The sequence below is a fragment of the Falco naumanni genome, chromosome 10 (assembly GCF_017639655.2).
Source record: "Falco naumanni isolate bFalNau1 chromosome 10, bFalNau1.pat, whole genome shotgun sequence".
In the NCBI taxonomy this organism is placed as follows: Eukaryota; Metazoa; Chordata; class Aves; order Falconiformes; family Falconidae; genus Falco; species Falco naumanni.
In genome coordinates, this window is record NC_054063.1 from 37,651,705 (window position 1) to 37,669,937 (window position 18,233).

The 18,233-nt window shown below is 46.6% G+C and overlaps 2 protein-coding genes across 13 annotated transcripts in view; one reads left to right on the forward strand and one right to left on the reverse strand.

Annotated features, from left to right (window-relative positions):
- Positions 1-1,265: 1,265 nt before the first annotated feature.
- SLA2 (Src like adaptor 2) lies at positions 1,266-9,101 on the forward strand. 3 transcript variants are annotated; one of them, XM_040608323.1, is made up of 7 exons: positions 1,266-1,382; positions 1,489-1,588; positions 1,727-1,813; positions 2,113-2,216; positions 2,929-3,078; positions 3,259-3,385; positions 3,485-9,101. In XM_040608323.1, the coding sequence occupies exons 1-7, from the start codon at positions 1,295-1,297 to the stop codon at positions 3,615-3,617; spliced, it is 789 nt and encodes a 262-aa protein (XP_040464257.1). In that variant the 5' UTR covers positions 1,266-1,294; the 3' UTR covers positions 3,618-9,101. The 3 variants fall into 3 exon arrangements, with proteins under 3 accessions (XP_040464257.1, XP_040464255.1, XP_040464256.1); XM_040608321.1 differs by having other exon boundaries at positions 1,486-2,216; positions 2,929-3,385; XM_040608322.1 differs by having other exon boundaries at positions 1,291-2,216.
- Positions 9,102-10,142: 1,041 nt separating this feature from the next.
- The window catches only part of PHF20 (PHD finger protein 20), a 71,950-nt gene continuing 63,859 nt past the window's right edge, over positions 10,143-18,233 (reverse strand). For 9 of the 10 annotated variants that reach the window (XM_040608306.1, XM_040608312.1, XM_040608311.1 and 6 more), the window contains 3 exons: positions 15,301-15,700; positions 12,939-13,122; positions 10,143-11,305 (listed from right to left, as the gene is read on the reverse strand). In XM_040608306.1, coding sequence (XP_040464240.1) covers positions 11,163-11,305; positions 12,939-13,122; positions 15,301-15,700 — 727 coding nt within the window. In that variant the 3' untranslated portion in view covers positions 10,143-11,162. Of the gene's footprint in view, positions 11,306-12,938; positions 13,123-14,931; positions 15,172-15,300; positions 15,701-18,233 lie in introns of those variants that run through there. The other variant, XR_005829884.1, reaches the window with a different exon arrangement.

Below are 18,233 nucleotides of genomic sequence, written 5' to 3' on the forward strand. Positions count from 1 at the left end.
TGCCTCAGAAGGTCCTGGCCTTGGTAGCAGCTGGTGGCAGGGGGGTGCTGGCTCAGCCATACCCCATTTGCTTTGAAAAACGACCTGTCACCCACAGGCACTCGGGAAATTGTTCCAACATGGAGGCGGCAGCTGCCGGTATGTGAGTGGGTGGGAGTTGGGACCAAGGATGGGACAGGGGTGAAGCTGGGGCTGCTCCCACAGAACCCAGCCGGAGGCTAGCAGTGCTGGGAGCCGAGCAGCACTGAGCTGGGGGGGGCACAGACACAGAGCTGCACAGCACCCCACCCTCCAGGCGACACCCAGTACCTCACAGAATCCCCAGGGCACCGCGTGGCCCTGGCGCTGCACAGGCAGCCCGGGGGAGCCCCAGTGGTTGGTCCTGGCCAAGGACAGCACTTGTCCAGCCTCAGCCTTCCTGTCCCCAGGCTGCCTTGGCTCTCACTCCCATGTGCCACCCACTCCCAGATCCCATGTGATGACCACAGTGCCTTGAGCACCCTCAGCGATTTCCTCAGGCCTCGCGCCCAGTACCGAGGGCCCACGAGGGGCCCAGCTGAGCAACCTGTTGGCTGAGCGAGAAAAGGAAAGCGCTGCACACGGCGCGTGCGCAAGGCACAGGAACCAGCAGCAGCCCCAGTCCGGCACCTCACACCCCTCGCCAGCAGCGCGGCGGAGCAGCCCTGGCTCCAGCACCTGAGAGCACCCAGCCCCAGAGCAGAGGGCGAGGGTTGCCCTGCAGAAGAGAGACCCACTGCGCTGGCAGGACCCCCTGCACCCTGGGTGCCCTGAGGACCCACTGCACTGGACAAGCAGAGCCCAGCCCTGATGGCTCCAGCACAATGGTGACAGCAGCCAGAGGCAGGTAAGCAGGGTTTGCCCCCCAGCCCCACTGAGGACAGGAGCGTGTCTGGGGCAGGCGGGCTCAGCTCAGGGCAGGTCTGGGTCACACACAGCTTCGGCTGCACCTCGCTGTGGCTGAGGAACTGAAACGGGCAGAGGGGTGTCCCCACAGCTGCTGAGCTCCCCGCGGGGACTGAGAGCTTGGGGCATTGGGACAGGGCACCCCACACACCTGGGGATGCTGGGCTTGTGTAGGACAGCAGCACTGAGGGTGAGCATGGCCAGGTGCTGCCCACCGTGGGGAGGTGATGCCCTGTCCCATGGAGGGCCCCCAGCTTGTCCACTCCTCTGCCCAGTACCCATGGTGTTGCCGGTGCCAGGCTTAAACCTCTCCTCTCCCGGCCAACAGTAGCTAAGGCCAGGGGCTACGGGCATGTGCTGAAGCCAGGGGATGGGGAGCCTGCCCAGTCGGGAGAGGCCACTCAGCATCCCACCAGCAGCTGCTGACACTACGCAGCCCCCACTGCCCACACAGGCAGGTAAGCACATGGCAGATGACAGCTGGGCCAGCAACCCCCAGTGTGCTCAGTCCTCCTGTCCAAGCTGGGGCTGGGGGAGCTCTGAGTCCCCTCGCCTTTCCAGCAGCCTCCAGCAGCTTCCTGGCCTTGGCCCTCTGTGACTTCCCCTCCGGCGCAGGGGTGGCCGCCGTCCTGAGGATGGGGGAGTTGCTCCGCATCCTCTCTGAGTAAGTCCCCACATTGAGTGGGTGCTCCCAGCCAGGGCGCAGCTCACAATGCCGTGATGGCAGCACCCATCCTAGGGGTCCCCTCCCTGTGCCCGACAGCCTCAGCCCTTCAGAATGGCTCATCCCCCTTACCTGCAGGGATGGGGAGTGGTGGCTGGTGGTGTCCGAGGTGTCTGGCAAGGAGTGCCACATCCCCAGCAGCTGCGTGGCCAAGATCAGGTACAGGCAAGTGATGGGAAGGGTCTGTCCCAGGATCGGCCCCAGAGGACACGGCCCTACCACAGAGAGCCTGGCCAACTCCAAGGACAAACCCTGGCCCCTGTGCCAGCACAACGTGCCCCGTTTCTCTCCCTGGGCTGCGGAGCAGTGCTGGGGCTTGGGGAGGCAGCACAGCAACTGTGCACTGCCACACCGCGAGCTGCACTCTCTGCCCCAGGTGGGGCAGGACAGGCCCTGGGGCACTGCTGGGTGTCTCTGCACAGCCAGGAGAGGCTATGCCAGCGCCTGCTGTCTGCGCCGCGCAGGTGGCTGTACGAGGGCATCAGCCGGCAGAAGGCAGAGGAGCTGCTGCTCCAGCCGAGCAACCGCAGCGGGTCCTTCCTGATACGAGAGAGCCAGACCAGGCAAGGTGAGAGCCCTCAGGTCCTGCCCCATCTCCTACACCCCCTCCCAGCCATCCCCACTGGCATGCTGAGGGTCCCAGTGGGGCCGATGCTCCATTGCTCACACCTGGTGGCAATGGCTTACCCCACACAGAGGTTTCTCGGTACCTCTGCTCCACACACTTCCTGCTGAGTCTCTGCCACGGGGGCCTCAGAAGAGAAAACCACCAGCAGGCTTCCTGCAGCTTTTGGTTAAACAGAGAAGTGAAAAGGCTCAGCCTCTGAAGCGAAATGGGGCCCCAGCACAAGAAGATGCTGAGGGAACTCCGTGGGGAGATCCCACCGGGTGCCCCAGTGCACGTGGCTGATGCACTGGCATGGCGCTGCACGGCCCTGCAGCTGCCGGGGCAATGAGGGGGCCACAGGGCTGGGCCACCCCTGCACAACACCAAGAAGTGGAGGCTTGGGCACAGTACCCCAATGTGAGGGTGCCTGGGACATGGCAGCAGCTACCCAGGTCGCCCCATGTCCCAGCACACCCACATCCTGGAGGTGCTCATGGTGTGGGGCTGGCACAGGGATGGTCACAGCTGCACAGCCCCATGGGGAGAAGGATGTTGCCAGTCACCCCAGTGGGGTGATAAGACCCCCACAGTGGGAGAGTGCAGGCAGTGGGGCCAAGCAGGGTGGATATCCACTGCAGCCCAGCTATGTGCCTCTTGCCCCGTGCCCTGGCAGGCTGCTACTCACTGTCCGTGCGCCGCAGTGAGCGCGCCTCCTGGGACTCAGTGACACACTACCGCATCCACCGCCTGGAGAACGGCTGGGTCTACATCTCACCTGGACTCACCTTCCCCAGCCTGCACGACCTGGTGGACCACTACTCTGGTAACACCTTACCACTCCCCAGCACCCTCAGCTGGGGTGGGGCAGTGGGGGGGAATACACTGCGCCTTACAGGGAGGGAGGGGGGAAAGGTGGCAGCCACTCCCCATCTGCCCAGGTGCCCCCACGGCTGGGGCACAGGGCAGGGGGGAACCCTGCTGACACTGCCACCTCCCTGCCCAGAGTTCGGAGAGGGGCTGTGCTGTGCCCTCGGGGAGCCCTGCTCTATGGAAGGGGCAAGGGCAGCCCCGGTCCCTGCCATGCCTGCTGTCGTGAAGAAGCCGTCACTCAACTGGGACAAGATTGACAGGTAGAGACAGTCAGGGAAGGGGCTGGGCTCTATCCACGACCCCTGCCAGCCACTGGGTCTGGGGGCTGCCTGCTGACCACTTTGTCCACCCTCACGCAGCTCCCTCCTGTTCTCAGAGGCCACAGCCCCACTGGAGGACGACTCTCCCATCAGCCTGGGCCTGAGGGAAGCCATCAGCTCTTACCTCCTGGTGACAGAGACAGGGCCTTGCAGGGAAGGAAAGAATAGCTAAGGGCAGGGCCCCGCTCAGCCACAGCCCCTCGGCAGACACCTGGTCTGCCCTCGTTACAGCCACAAACACTTGTGGATGCTGTGGGAGCCAGGCACCCAGGGGCCAGTGACCAGGACACAGGACAGCTGAGATCAAGGTGCAGAGGAGCAACTGCTGATGCTGGAAGAAGGGGCTGCCCAAGGGCCTGCCCTCTCCAGAGCCAGACTTTCCGGGAAACAATCTTTGAGCACCCTGAGCATCACCCCACACCCACGGGAGAAGATGGCAGAGGCTGCGCATAGGAGCACTGCCTGCCCCATGGGCTGCAATGGAGCCCTGCTGCGTCTGCGCTCCCACAGCAGCGGGGAAATAGGATGCAAATGCCCAACAAGCCAAAGCCTGGCCCAGGTGAGAAGACAGCCTGACCCTGTCGCACACCTTAAGTCCATGCACAAACTTTCTTGGAGCAGTGTGTCTGTGCAGGACAAGGGCCTGTGAGTAGCAGTCACAGACCCTCCTGCTCTCACGCACCCGTAACTCACCCCGCTGCAGCAGCCAGGAGGAAACCACCCTCTTACTGCACCCGAAGTAGCTGATTTTTAAATCTTCAAGCACGTGTATTTTATAGGATTTGAGGTCAATAAAACAGGATCCTGCTGGACATGCAGCAATAACCATTTGTAGTATCTTAATTAAAGAGCACGTCATTCACAGTTGAGGGTTTGTGAGTAAATCACGAACTGCAAGCTGCAACTGCCAGGCAGGTTTCCACTCACTGAAGCCTCATGCCTGGGGGGTTTTGCTCCTGCTGCCAGCTTTCCCAGCCTGGGGTGAGCTGATGGCTGTGGGTCAGGCCTGGTCCTCAGTCAGCGAGCTTAGGGCAAATAAATGAGCCACAGAGGGTTAAAAGTCTTTAAGATCACAACTGCTGTTCTAACTGAAGCAGGGAAAGAAATGGGTCCATGCCACGACTAGGTGATCCGAAAAGGCAGAATGCAAATACTCATGCCCAATCCCAATCTAAGATGCACCTCTCAGCCAGAGGGAGCCCTAAAATCAGCAGAAATGCCTCAGAACAGCAACATGCCTGAGCCGCTGCTTTCAATAGCCCCTTATCAGCCAGCCCACAATGCTTCCCTCTGCAGCGAGAACCAGTGCAGAAGCAATTTCGCTGCTTGGCAACATCCCTTCCTTCCTTTGCCCGCACCCGGAGGCTGGTGTGGCAGGACCCCCCCTAATCTGCAGGTTTCCTGCCTCTGACATGCTCAAATTTTCTCTTCATTTTCACCTCTGACACACTTGCTCTTGCAAACCCACCGTCACTTCCTCATTTCCCTCCACACAGCAGCCCAGAGCTTCACACACCTGCTCAGCCATCAGCCCTGAGCCTAGACATCTTTTCAGCACAGGACACAGGTCAGGATTTATCCTTCATCCTTGACCTTGCTCTAGAGCCAGCCGAGCCCACTGCCGTCACTCCTGAGGCAGCTCAGAGGGTTTTGCTTCCTTTATTTTTCCCATTAATCTATGTTGTGTGAATGAAAGCCAACTCTTGGGCCTCCTTCTTCTACCTCCACCCCAGATGTGTTGCCTGGTTTTATATCCCAGTGATGGTTGTACCTCAGACTGGAGGCAGCTGCAGTCAAGAAACCACTGCTCTGATACTTGTATCCTGGTGACTGGCAAGACAGGAAATAGCTGGATGGAAATCCTTCCCCAGTGCCACCCACCGCCAAGCCCTCCTCCTTCCCAGCCCCAATAGCTCCTTTTTCTGGGCACACTTCACTCATCCTGGAAAACATCTTTGCACGTCCCTGGAACAGCAGGGTGCTGGCACCCCAGGCAGCAGAGGCTGCTGCTGGGGGGAATTCCAGGACGCCTAGCTCCGAGTGCTGCCAACCCCACTCCCTGCTTCCCACTGTTAAAAACACTGTGGCCCCAGTTAACATCACAGGCACAAAGTCAGATGCCAAGCAAGGTCTTTAATGGCCAAAAGAGGCAGAGAGCAGGTCTTGCCATGCCCTCCCTGCAGCAGCTCTCACACCAGACAGGGGAGGGCAGAGAGGCAGGGGCTGCAGGGCTGCTCCCCCGCCAGCACAGGACTGGGACACTTAAGGCTGTGAAGGGACAGAACAAACCCTGATGAGATCTACCGGTGCCAGTACAGCAGAGGATCTGCCAGCTGCCACAGCCACCCAAGGGTGGGTGGCCATGGAGACCCAGTAGGACCAGGGCTGATGCCTGCGCTCACCAGAGGTGTTCTGAGTGCCCAGGATACCCGTGGGAAGAGGAGCTCCTCAGGCGCTCTCCGCTGTGTGTTGACAGCACACTCAGCTTGCCAAGAGCTGCGGCCACTTGGGCCAGATCAGCCATACTGTGGACAGCACTGACTTCCTCCAAGAGCTTTGTCGCTTCAGAGGAAGCTGGTGACAAGTACTTAGTGACATCCAGATATGCAACCTTGCCACATAAGCCTATGCTCTGCCCTTTCACACACCTGAAACCAAACTGCCCAAGCATCTCTTGCACAAGAGCAGCCACCAAGCATTTGCTGGGATCAAAGGGACTTCTGAAGGTATTTGGAGAAGCTGCAAAATAGCCGGAGTGTCTGCAATAGCTTTGGACGTGTATTCAGAGGACACAGCTATTTCCAGAGCCCAGATTCAGTACGGCTTTCAGCAAACCATTACTCCGACTGACACACGAGGGCATGGAAGCCCACCACTTCATGAGCAGGTTCTTCCCTTGGTGTCCCCTTGCAACAGCATGTGTACTCAATCTGCATAACTCAAAACCATCAGTCTGAAAGCTCAAGGAGGTGCACACAACTCCCCCTCTCCTCCTCCCGAGCCCAATGCACCCAACATTCCTAAAAGTCCTTAATAACTTTGTGTAGAGTGTTAACCAACAAGACTTTTTGGCCTCATTCAGCTTTTACTGACCAAACACCTTAATGGCACACAAGCACCACCAGCAGAAACACCCTGCAGGCAGAACATTATGAATTCCAGCTTTTTTGTTGTTGTTGTTCTAAGTTTTACTGTCTGAATATATATTCTAATAGGAAAAAAACATGGCATTTTCTATTTTTAATTATTTGCCTATTTTAATATGGACTTTTTTTGGATTAGCTGTGGCAGGTATTAACCTGACAAGAGCACTACGTAGTTTTTTTCCTTCACAAGAGAGTTGCTATGCAAACACTGAAGGATTAGTAGGAAGATGTAAAATACCCTTCTAAATAAACTGTAATAGCTTAAGGTGCTCAACACCACCACTGGAAAAAACAGATCAGTATCAGTCACAAACTCTTTTGCAATCTGATGAAATGCCAGTGCTGCAGCAGGAAGCTGCTACTCTAGCATCAAAAGTGAGTATGACCAAGACCCACAGTCTAGAATGTTATCAACAGTAGATTATGTAATTAGAAGAGACAAAATATAGTCAAATAACAGCAAGAATATTAAAATGGTTTTGTCAGATTTCTTAGGCTGAGGAACTTCAAGGTGAATCTACCACATGAAGGTTGCCAGATGACTTGGCAACTGCCTCCTGATGAGAGTCTGCCCTTACAACAACCTTAATATAAAGTAAAAAGAAAAACAAAACAAAAAACCCCAAAACTCAGAGGGACACAATCCCAGAAACACAGCTAGCCACAGCACGCATTTCATTGAATTATTTCAAATTCAGGTGACGCTTTCAAAACCTGATTTTGATGTGTAAGTAAAGTGATCAGCAAAGACCTACACAATTTGATCGAACCATGAAATGCATGCTTGGATCTGCTGTCAGTGGCAAAAGTTTCTCCAGGCTTCACAAGCCAGGCTCTAGCAGCGATGAACACTCTAGCCTTAAAAATCCAGGAGTTTTACAGGAATCTTGTTTTAGAAACAAAATTAGGAAGGGGCAGTTTGCTACGACAAGGGAACACACTTCTTTTCCTCCTACTGGGGAAACTGAGAGGGGAAGAGATGGAACCTGAAGTGCATCTGAAGGCACACAATACCTGCCCTTGCCTTCATGCACACCCTGTGCCAGGTACACTTCCCTCTCCAGCACCTACTAGCTCCTCCCCTTCTCGTGCCTATGCATTCTCTCTGTATAGACTGTTCAAGGACATGAAAAGCACATTCCTTCGCACTAATGCTAAAGCAGCACCTCCTCATGCAGCAAGCATGCAGCTTGTACACTGAGCTTGCTGCTGATGCCCAGAAGCACACTGGCAGCTTTCGGAACAGCACAGGCACAGCATCCGTTGTTGCTCCCTTCCAGTTCCACCCTCGCTACCTAACCTACCAGAAATTCAACTGCTAGCCCCCTGCAAGGGCATATGGGCAAAACAATTTCTATACAGTTTTCAGGTGGAAATGTATGTATTTTTTCTCTATGACATTTGCACTGTACAGCTGACAGCACCTGTCCTAATTCACCTGGTCTCAGGAATCGTTCTGGGGTGCTATGCCTTCAGATCTGTGTACTCTTGGTATGAGCATCCTGGCTTCACACCTGTCTCCCCAGCACAAGTCTCATACACACACTTCCAGATGCTACAGTGCTACGCTGTTCTGGTCAGAGCAGCTGCGTACCCACAGCACTCATCCTTTGTGAAATGAATCAGAGGGATAAGACAGCTGCCCCTCTCTCACCAATGCTGCCAAGCACTCAGCAGCAGCCCTGGTAGGCTAGCTGCCGGAATAGGAACAAAAATTAGAGTCACATTACGTATATTACATATATTAGGATTTGGGAATAAAACGTAGAAGCTCCTCACAAACACCCAACATAAACCAATAATAACAGTTTACCTATTAAGAATATTTATCTCAGACAGATCTGGAAAACAATCATTTCCATACTTTATGAACAGTTAAGATCTATACTCCTGTCAAATACAGTACCTGCATTTCAATGGTATGTGAAGAAAAATGCCCCAAATTATTTTATTTAATAATCATGAATTGAAACAAAGACTTTACTAAGACTTAACCAACAAAAACCTATTTATTTATTCCAAACACCAAGATACAGAAGTTTTCAAGTTTTGCAAATATTGCTCCAAAGCAAAAAAAAAAAAAAAATCTATATACAGCGCCCTCAGATCTAATAGTGCATAAACAAGGACAAATATATTTAAGTACTTGCAGTGCAACGTTTGTTCATTTCATCAAGGCTCCACTTTGCATTCACTTACCAGTGATTTAAAGAAATAAAAAAGTGACCTGCCAGACCAAACAGTTGGTCCAGACTAAGAAATAACTACATGAAAACTTGCAAAACTGGGGGAAAAAAATGAATCCAGACAGAGCACAACAAAGAATATTTCCTGAACATGAGAAATGGTACTCTATTTTTAATAAATATTTTCAGTCTTTTTCTGCAAGGGCTTCCCTAGCTCTACTAAAGGAAAACAAATTTCCAGTATTTGCCATTTGATTCACTCACCAGAACCAAGCTTTCTTCCAAATCTTAAGTACCACCCTGAGCAAAAATAAACTGGCAAAGCAAAAACATAAAACCAACACACAAAAAGCAATTGCTTGAGAAGGAGAAGTTCTATTCTGGAGTGAAAAGTACTCAGGAATTTAACTGCTTTCACCCCCTCGAACTGTAAGCACAGCTGACTTGTTAGCAACATAGCTATGTTCTTTGAGAGATACCTGGTCAGAGTGCTAACTTTACAGATTTCAAGCACGGAACACGTTTCTGGTTGATCAACTAACAAACCCCAAAACCTTCAGTTGTCTGGGGCATACATGAATTCAGCTGTCATTATTAACAGGTATGAGACAAGGTATCAGCACTGGTCTCACCTTCAGAGAGCAAAGTGATTCTTAAATATCATGTAAGCTTTATTCCAATTGTGTTACAGAAAAATAAGTTTATTTTTCTGCTGTACATATGCTGTATTCACTATATAGCAACTAGTACTGTAAAACAGAGACAAATTATTCCCTGAAATGAGTCTTAGCACAAAAGCCTTAGCTACTACCTAGAACAGCCTGGTTATTTTGTTTTCTGAGGGAAATAAAATACTCGCTGTGTAGATACTGTTAACTCCTACAATAATTTTGGATATTTCAAGTTTACAATTATTCTTTGTTGTATACAAGCATTCATATTCAAAATTAGTGATTTGTACAGTTATGGGCCTGTGCTTAAATTTTACCCTTTGGTGGTACCAACACGCAAAATAAAATCAAGGTAACAAATCCAGCTTTTTAAGGACACCCTCTCACTGCAAAAACAGCTTGCCATTTTCCCCAGTGAACTTTTAATTCAGCAACATTTGGGAAGGAAAACTAAAGTCACAGCCATTATTTATAGAGCTATGATCTGCAGCTGAAAGACTTAGAACGTCTCAAACACAATACACCACCGTTTCAAAAAGGTACTGTATAATGTGACTTGAACATAAGCAGCATAATCACCTCGCTCTCACAAAGTAATACAAACCAGAAAATTAAAACTTAGGTATAAAAGGGGACTTTGTGAACATACACTATTTAAGATAATAACCCACTCACTGTCTGGGAGGACAGTACCTCATGCATAGACCTTGAGGCTTTATTTACACAAATATAAAATAAACTGATTCCCAAAACCACACATTCATAGTAAGTCTTTACAATGAACACGTTCAGAGTATCGAAAAAAGTCTACATTTCAAAATATAACCGGAATGGCAATTATTAACAAATGGGTAGAAAACTACACAACATCCATTACAGACCTTGTTTAAGTCTGGAACTCTGATTGCATCTCCAGTCTTTCCACGGCAGTATTTCATACTGCCACAGCAAGGGTGTCCCCACTAGCACTGCTTCAGGAGGCACAGTACGGCCATGTTTAAGAGCTCGAGAATGCACAGAAACACAACGTTAATGGGTTTCCCCAGTACCAAGTCATGTGATAGTGACTGGATAAATAGGAAAAACAATCATGTATCCTGAAAGTAAGTCCAATCCACCCACGACCTTCTGCTACGCTACTTAACGTAATAGAAGTGGGGTTTAGGCCACTGTTACTTGCAAACCTCCACATAACACTTTATAGTTAAGAGCTGGACATTCATACTTACTAAGTCTGAAAACTGTTATAACATTCCCTAATGATTAAATACTGTGTGCTATTATGCATAAACCAGAAGGAATAAAACATGACACAAGTCACCTAAACTATGCAAAGTTATTTACAACCTCTGTCAATGAAACATTTTTGGCTCTTAGAACTCTGTTCTTCAGTGGCACAACTTTTAATCAATTTAACAATGAAAAAGTCTACTGTTTCAATGAACAACTTGTAAGGAGTGAAAATTTAAGTATAATTTATCAACCAACACCCAACCTCTGAAGACAACAGTATGACCTCTTCTGTATCATTATAATTGCCTAATAAACCCGGAATAACCTTTTTGCTGTTCTTTGAACAGCACTTCTTCACAAATCCCTGAAGTCAATCTGCATCACATGCAACCAGCATGCTAATTTCATTCAAATATACAGAACTGTTCAAATCAGATGCTCCAACTTTGCACTCAGCAACAGTCTCCAACTTTTTCTAGTCTCATGTTGAGCAGCAAAGTGCAATCTGTTGCACTTTGCCTAGGTCCGTTATAAGCTGCTTTATACAATGTTTGAGTTGTGGGAGTCTAGCTAGTGGTTCTGGTGGTTCCAGCTCTCCTGTATAATCCAGCCAACTCTCCAAAACTGCAAAGAAAAACAAAACTGTCACTATTCCAGTTCTCAGCAAATAAGGTCACCTTAAGTCACAATCTTTTGTGAATGTTGAGAGCGTGGTGGGCAATGTTTTTAATACATGGTATTTGAGAAGTCAGAAAACGAGGCTACTCACACCAATCTTTGCAAAAAGCTTTTGACACATGACAATAATTCACATTGAGGGATAAGAGAAAACCAGCCTTACGTTCCTAGGAGAAAGCAGGGGAGGAAAACTCAGAACTATTGTGAAATCTGGTGCTAAACTTCCTCTGATCTATATCAATCCCAGCACATTAACACTGTAGTACAGGAAGCTTATACAATCAAAATATCTTTAAGATTAGCAATAGATGCAACTGAAGATTCTACAAGGATAGGACTAAGCTAATGAAAGAAGTCTGCCATTAATACAGAATACAATTGGCCAAGAAAAAAAGCTGGGTAACAGAAAACGGGGATAAAATCCAAAAGCACAAACAGCAGATTACTGCACAAAGAAAAATAATTCTTGCTCTAAAGCTTCTCAGCGGGAAAGAACAACCAGAAATACTACTGACCGGAAAACAAGTCAGGCAACAATGTAATACAACCACCAGAAAGGTGGTCAGATTGAACTATGAGTTCAGCGGACAGGACAGTATCGAGGAAGGAGACCGAAACCTTGAAGACAGAATACATCTGCCAAGAGAAGCAGCAGTGGCCACTGCCAGTAACTAGATCAATAGGCCAGCTTAACCTAAGGGCTGTATCTGCCCAAGAACTGGGTATTATCCAACTACTAACAGATCCAGCCTTGAAGTAAGAAAAATCCTGATCAGAGTAGCAATGTTCTGAGTGGCCTTCCAGCTCAGCAGCAGATAGAAATAGCCTGACTTTTGTGCACCAGGGCTTCTTCATTCATGAAATAGGCACTAAGATTACAGGCCTGATTAGCCTTCATTACCTGAAATACTCCTTTAGCTGTTCAACTCTTCAGTACCCTACTGAATACAAAGAGGGCTCTTCCTTTGGCAAAGTTTAGATTCCCAACACCCTTGCAAGAAAAGCTGCTGCTGTAACCACTATACAACCAATGGTCAAACTTCAAGGTGTCAAGAAAAAGAACTATCCTGGATTCTTCAATGTAACACAAAGGGTTTAGAAGTTCTCCATTACTAGGAAAAAAATTTCAGGAGACACTTAGGTATAGAATTTGGAAGTGACAGGAAGAGGTAAGCACCTTGTACACTGAAGAGGCCACCTAGAGTAGGCTAACACAGCCAACAAGCCCCTGAAGAACAGGGAAGTTCAGATACACAGAAGAGCTATGGAGAATGACAAAACCTGAACGCAAAAAAACATGGAAGATATTCCACTACATATCTGATATAAGTATTTAGAGGTGATCTAACCAGAACATTTTTGATAAAATTCTGCTTAGCTTTAATTTGATCTATCTTAAAATCCACCACCACCCCCAACATCAACAACACATCCAGTTTCTATTAGTAAATGCAGTAAATATGAAAAAGCAGCTCTCATCTCTTTGTAGGTCTGCAGAAGTAAAATTCAAGTTAACGTGTTTTGAACTGGTAGCTCTGTTAAATACAGTTAATTTTTGGAACAGAAAAGTGTTACCTACCGTCTAGCTCCTTCTCAATGAAATCCATTCTATGTATAACTTCATCTTGTAGAGATTCCACGTGAGCTAAAAGATTAAGCTGCCACTGCAGCTGCGAGTTCACAACTCCTTCTTTGTCTTTTTCCAGCAATTTCATTTCAATAGCTTCCTCTGGAGAGACTTTCTTAGAGACAGACTCTCTTACCTAGCAAAAATACACACATGAGTATTTGTTACAGTGAAGTAGAATGACGGGCCAGACTGTCTGGGTCCTTACAGTTATCCAAGCTAAAAGCCCACTAATCTTAAGCTAGTGGAGGGATAGAGACATGCTGAGAAGATACCATACACAAATATTAAGGGTTTGGGCAAGACTGCCTAAATATAGACATACTTTCATAGGTATTTTGCTAAGACCTATCCTTTGCACCTCACAAGCATCTGATTTTCAAAAGACAGCATACATACACATAGCTAGCTCCCTGCCAGCTTCCAACTGGAAAATAATGCACTTAATCTGTGCATCCTCTAGGGAACACTAAAGCTATTTTCAACATGTGTAAGAGTCACTCTAAAGAGAACGATATTGTCTCAACACTGCTAACAGAGACCTGGAGATGGAATGTGCTCCTCATGGACACCGAGACCCAGAGACCCCGGGAAGGAGAACTGCACGGTACGAGGAGTGCTGTGCCGCTCCCTGCCACCTGGGACTGGAAGGAACGACTACAATAAGGCCACATAACAGCTGCCCAGAAGATGGATGACAACCGTGGTCATAACAACGAACCAGAAAACATGAACTTCAGGTGAACTTTCTTCATTATAATGTCATTATAATACAAAAACACACTTCCCGGTCTGAAGCCACCCGCCTCTAAGGCAAACCACGCCTCGGGCACCCCTCTTTGGACATGCTGGTAACCTGGCTTGAGAAGGCGGAGACTGGCAACAGTCCATGGGCCAGAGGAGGAGCAAGGTGTGCTGCTTGGCATAAAAAGATGCCTTCTTAGCAACTGAACTTTGGAGATCTTCCCCACCAAGGATCACGACGACCGGAAGGACCGGCAGGACGCTGCCTGGACCTGGGACCATAGGGACGCCTTGGACCAGTGGTGGTCACTATAATCCTCTTTCCTTTTCACTTTACCTTTTCTTCACTTTCTGTCTATCGCACGCCGCTTTACGGGCAAACAATAAAATTGTGCTGCTTGATTGAAGCATAACGCCTCGGCGTGGTCGCCTTGATTTTTGCGCTTCGAGATCATAGTGAACGAACCATCATGAGCCCACTGAGCGGACCGTGACAACATGACAGTGATCAAGTACAGACCAAATGGTTTTGCAGGGATTTTCCCTGAAGGAATCTAATGTCAGTTCTACTAAAACCTTCATCAGGGCATCTAGAAAAAACCCCAACGTTACCACCATTTATAAAACTTGACTACACTGTCAGCAGTGTTGACTATACTCCCCTACTTTTTCAGCATTCTGCTGAAATACAACAGGATTTAGAAAAAGGTTCCTAGAAGACTGAAGAACTGAAATATATGCCTTTCTGGGAAACAAAGCAAACTCAACTGATTTGATAGAGAAGTTAAAAAAGATAAATTAGAGCTTATATATGCATGAAATAAAAGTTAAACAACCTTTTAATCTAATAAAGGGAAGTCAGTATTTCCCAGAGGCCTTCTAACATTTGTCAGACCATATTTTGTATGACTTGACACTAACTAAATTGAAGCAAAACTTCTGCATTGGGGTGTAGAAAGAAAGGCCTGTGACAGACCTGACAATGAGAATCAAGAGTTGAAAAAATAGAACTAGAGTGCTCCAGTACAAAGATGATACATGGCTAATCAATGGAGTGTTCATTCTTAAAAATCAGTTCAGGCTGCTACTTTTATTTTCCCCCACCATGAAATGCTGCCTGAAAAACCTGGAATTACTTTAGTTAAGGTAACTATTAAAAAAACCATGACAACAAGATGGAAATAACTAAAAGGTGGAATACCTGTGTATTTGGTAGTTTCATACACGCTTGCCCTGTTCTCTCTGTCCTGTTGCTAGTGGTTTGGTTTTTTACATTTAGCACACATAAAAGTAAGCAGCAATGAATCATAATGCATGTTCCGCAGACTGTGCGGATGATTCAAGGTCCAGAAGTCCTCTTCAAACTAGTTGTCAATTGTTGCTTTTTTAATTATTTGAAATGGAAGTGTTGATCATCTCTAATTTTAATGTGAATTGGCAACTTTAGCAGCATAGGAAAAAACGAAACACAAACAAAGAAATGACTAAAAACTATTTAAAAGGATTGAGCTTTGCACCATGCCAGGCAAATACATCCTCTATACAGAGGAGGTTATTTTAGTACAAATACCTTAGAGTAATTGTGTTTGGATTCATTTTCCATCTTGCATATTTCTCGGTCCAGATTCCAGCCAAATCTCTCTGACAGGGCATCATCCCCATTTTCCCTTATTCTATTTACTCCATCATCCACAGCTGAACCTCTTGTTTCCACAACCAATCTCTGCTCTATTGCAGGATAGTAGGCCCGAGGCTTCTGGTAACAGTGTTCACTTGTAATGTAAGATTCCTCCACAGAAGGAATGGTTGAGGGTTTCTCAACTGTCCCATTCCAAGTTCTATAACCTGCCATTTCCTCTTTGCAACAGTTTTCCTCAATGTGAATGATGTGTTTTGTATGAATTTTTTCATCTACTGTAATGTGCTTCCATGGATGGCACCAAAGCTTTAGGTCGGGATGTTCTTTATTTCTGTTCAAACATTAAAAAAAAAAAAAAAAAAAAAAAAAAGGTAAAACACCCAAATGTAAACAAAGTGACTGACCAAACTGGCCCATTATGTAAAGAAATTAAGAATATTTGAAATACTACATGCTTTAGTCATCATAATCAGTAAAAAGAAAACCAACCAAATATTCTGAAATAATGTAATTTCACTGACCTCAGTTGTGGTTCTTCCTACAATGCTTTCTTAAGTTTACTATTTTCATTTCTATAACATGGTATATAAGCCAAGTGTTGGCATTAAGAAAAAGATTGATGAGTAAGTTTCAAATAGATATATACAAATTTTCAGTGTTGCCCCTAGAGTATTTTGCTTCAATATTTGAAATTTATTAACAGCATAAACTCATTTGCACTGGGCTATTTTCAGTAAGGTAAGTCACACTGAAGCTAAGCTAAGATTTTAACAATTTTAAACATCAGTAAAACAAAAAGACCCCCTCAAACCACTCAGTATCAAACTTTAGCCTGTAGTTCCCCAAAATAAATGTCAAAATTCAATCCACTGATATTTTATAGCCCTCTAATAACAACAACAATTGGGGACCTGGAGTGGTGGCGATATAGAACTTATTTATTATTTCCTTTAAAACTTCAACTTCCCTTTAAATACGAAGATGCTAAGCAAATTCTACTGCCTGCTACACCAACATGCCACAGCCCCGCAACCTGCTTCTTATAAAAAGTTTTACTTCATTTTTTTCAGATTGACTAATACATTATTTATTCCAGCAGCAAGGACAACTATAGGTATTAGATTCTTACACAGACACAATAGGCAAACAACAAAAAAATTTAGTGTGGTAACTGATACTCTTCTTCCACATGTCTGTCAGGCATTAAAACAGCAGTAAAAAGGAGAGCAAAGCAGAATGCCTCTGCTTATCTTCAAAGGGTAGGCAGCTTATCTGCTACAGGCTGCAAGAATGCCCCAGAAGCAAATACTGATCCTAAAGCACCTGCATTCAGCTGCATGGAAAGTCTGCCCCAGAATCCCCCTCTGTGCTTCCTTGCAAAGGCAGATGGACTTACTCTGTTACATTGGTCCAGCTTTTCCAGCTGTAAGCTAAACAACAGAACATGATCAGTTTACTTCCAAACTAACTGCTTTTTTAATCCGTTCTACAGTAGCTCAAGTTTCTTCAGTGTCTATCAGAGGAAACTACAGCCAGTACAACTGCCAAGGACTTGCTCAGACCACTTTATACAAGCACCTCTACCTGCAGTGACTGCATGTCTGTGATATCCTTGGTGAGCAATCCTGAAGGCACAAGTTGAAAACTGAAAGCCAAGTCTTCCTTAAAGCTTTCTACTCCAGCTCCACTGATATGCTACACCTAAAAGCACTATTTTGCTCAGCAAAGACCAAGGGATAATGTTTACAGAAGACAGAAAACTGGAAGATGATGCACCAGCTACATAAGGATGAAAATTCAAAACACTTAGTACTTCAGCAACCTTTTAACTATTGCCTTCTGAAGGCTGGCTCTCCCTCCCATTGCACTTAAGCTGTTAATGTCACCTGCAATCCTGTGCCACCTCCCTGAAATACTGAGCGACACTCTCCTAATACTTTCAGGCAACTATGAAATCATCTCCTCTCCCCTAGAAGGTGATTTTGCATCAACAATATAATAATTCTCTTAATTCAGCGATTTTTAAAATCCTTTCTGATTTATGTAAAGAAAACAGGGCCTATAGCTTTTAACAAGATGGTCCTAACAGGACCACACCTCATCTTTAAACCCGGTCACCACACCAGCTTCAGGACAGAAGAGGAACAAAGTCTGTAACAGACATCACATACTTGCCCGGTGGTGCTCCATACCTTAGTACTATGCAAATCTCAATTTACTCTACAATTGGAAATTGGACTCTACTATCTAGAGTAAGGACTCTACTATCTTGCCTAAGGACTGGTCTTAAAATATTTACGTTCCACCTCTCCAAGAAAGATATTACTTGCAGATCTGACTAAAGGGTACTGTAATGGAAAAGCAAAACCTTACGATAAAATTACTACTCTCTTGCTTTAAGTGTTACTTCACTGCTTAAGCATTTCAAGTACTGCCAGTGGTCCTACTGCATCACCAGATTAAATTTAAGGGAAAAAGTTCTAAAGAACACTGGAAACACTAAAAGCTTTGCTTTCCAAATAGCTGCTGCTGTGCAATTTATCAACTAATAAATTATAAATATGGAAGTAAATAAATTTAAAACTGCTGGATTTGAGTACAAAAAAGTTTTTCAGTTATCAGAACCCAAGGATGACTTTAAACAGAGATGCAGAAAATTATTTCTACAATGATTACAGAATGTTATTTTTTCATACATATCTGTAATAATCTTTACATAGAAATTAATTGCTACAGGTTGCTGAAGGTGCAACTGCTCTCCCACTACAACAGAGCAATACATTATGTCAAACAAAAAGATGTGATTTCTGCTGGAAAAGCTATGATTTAAAATTGCTGGAATGGAGAATGCAGGTATTTTAAGA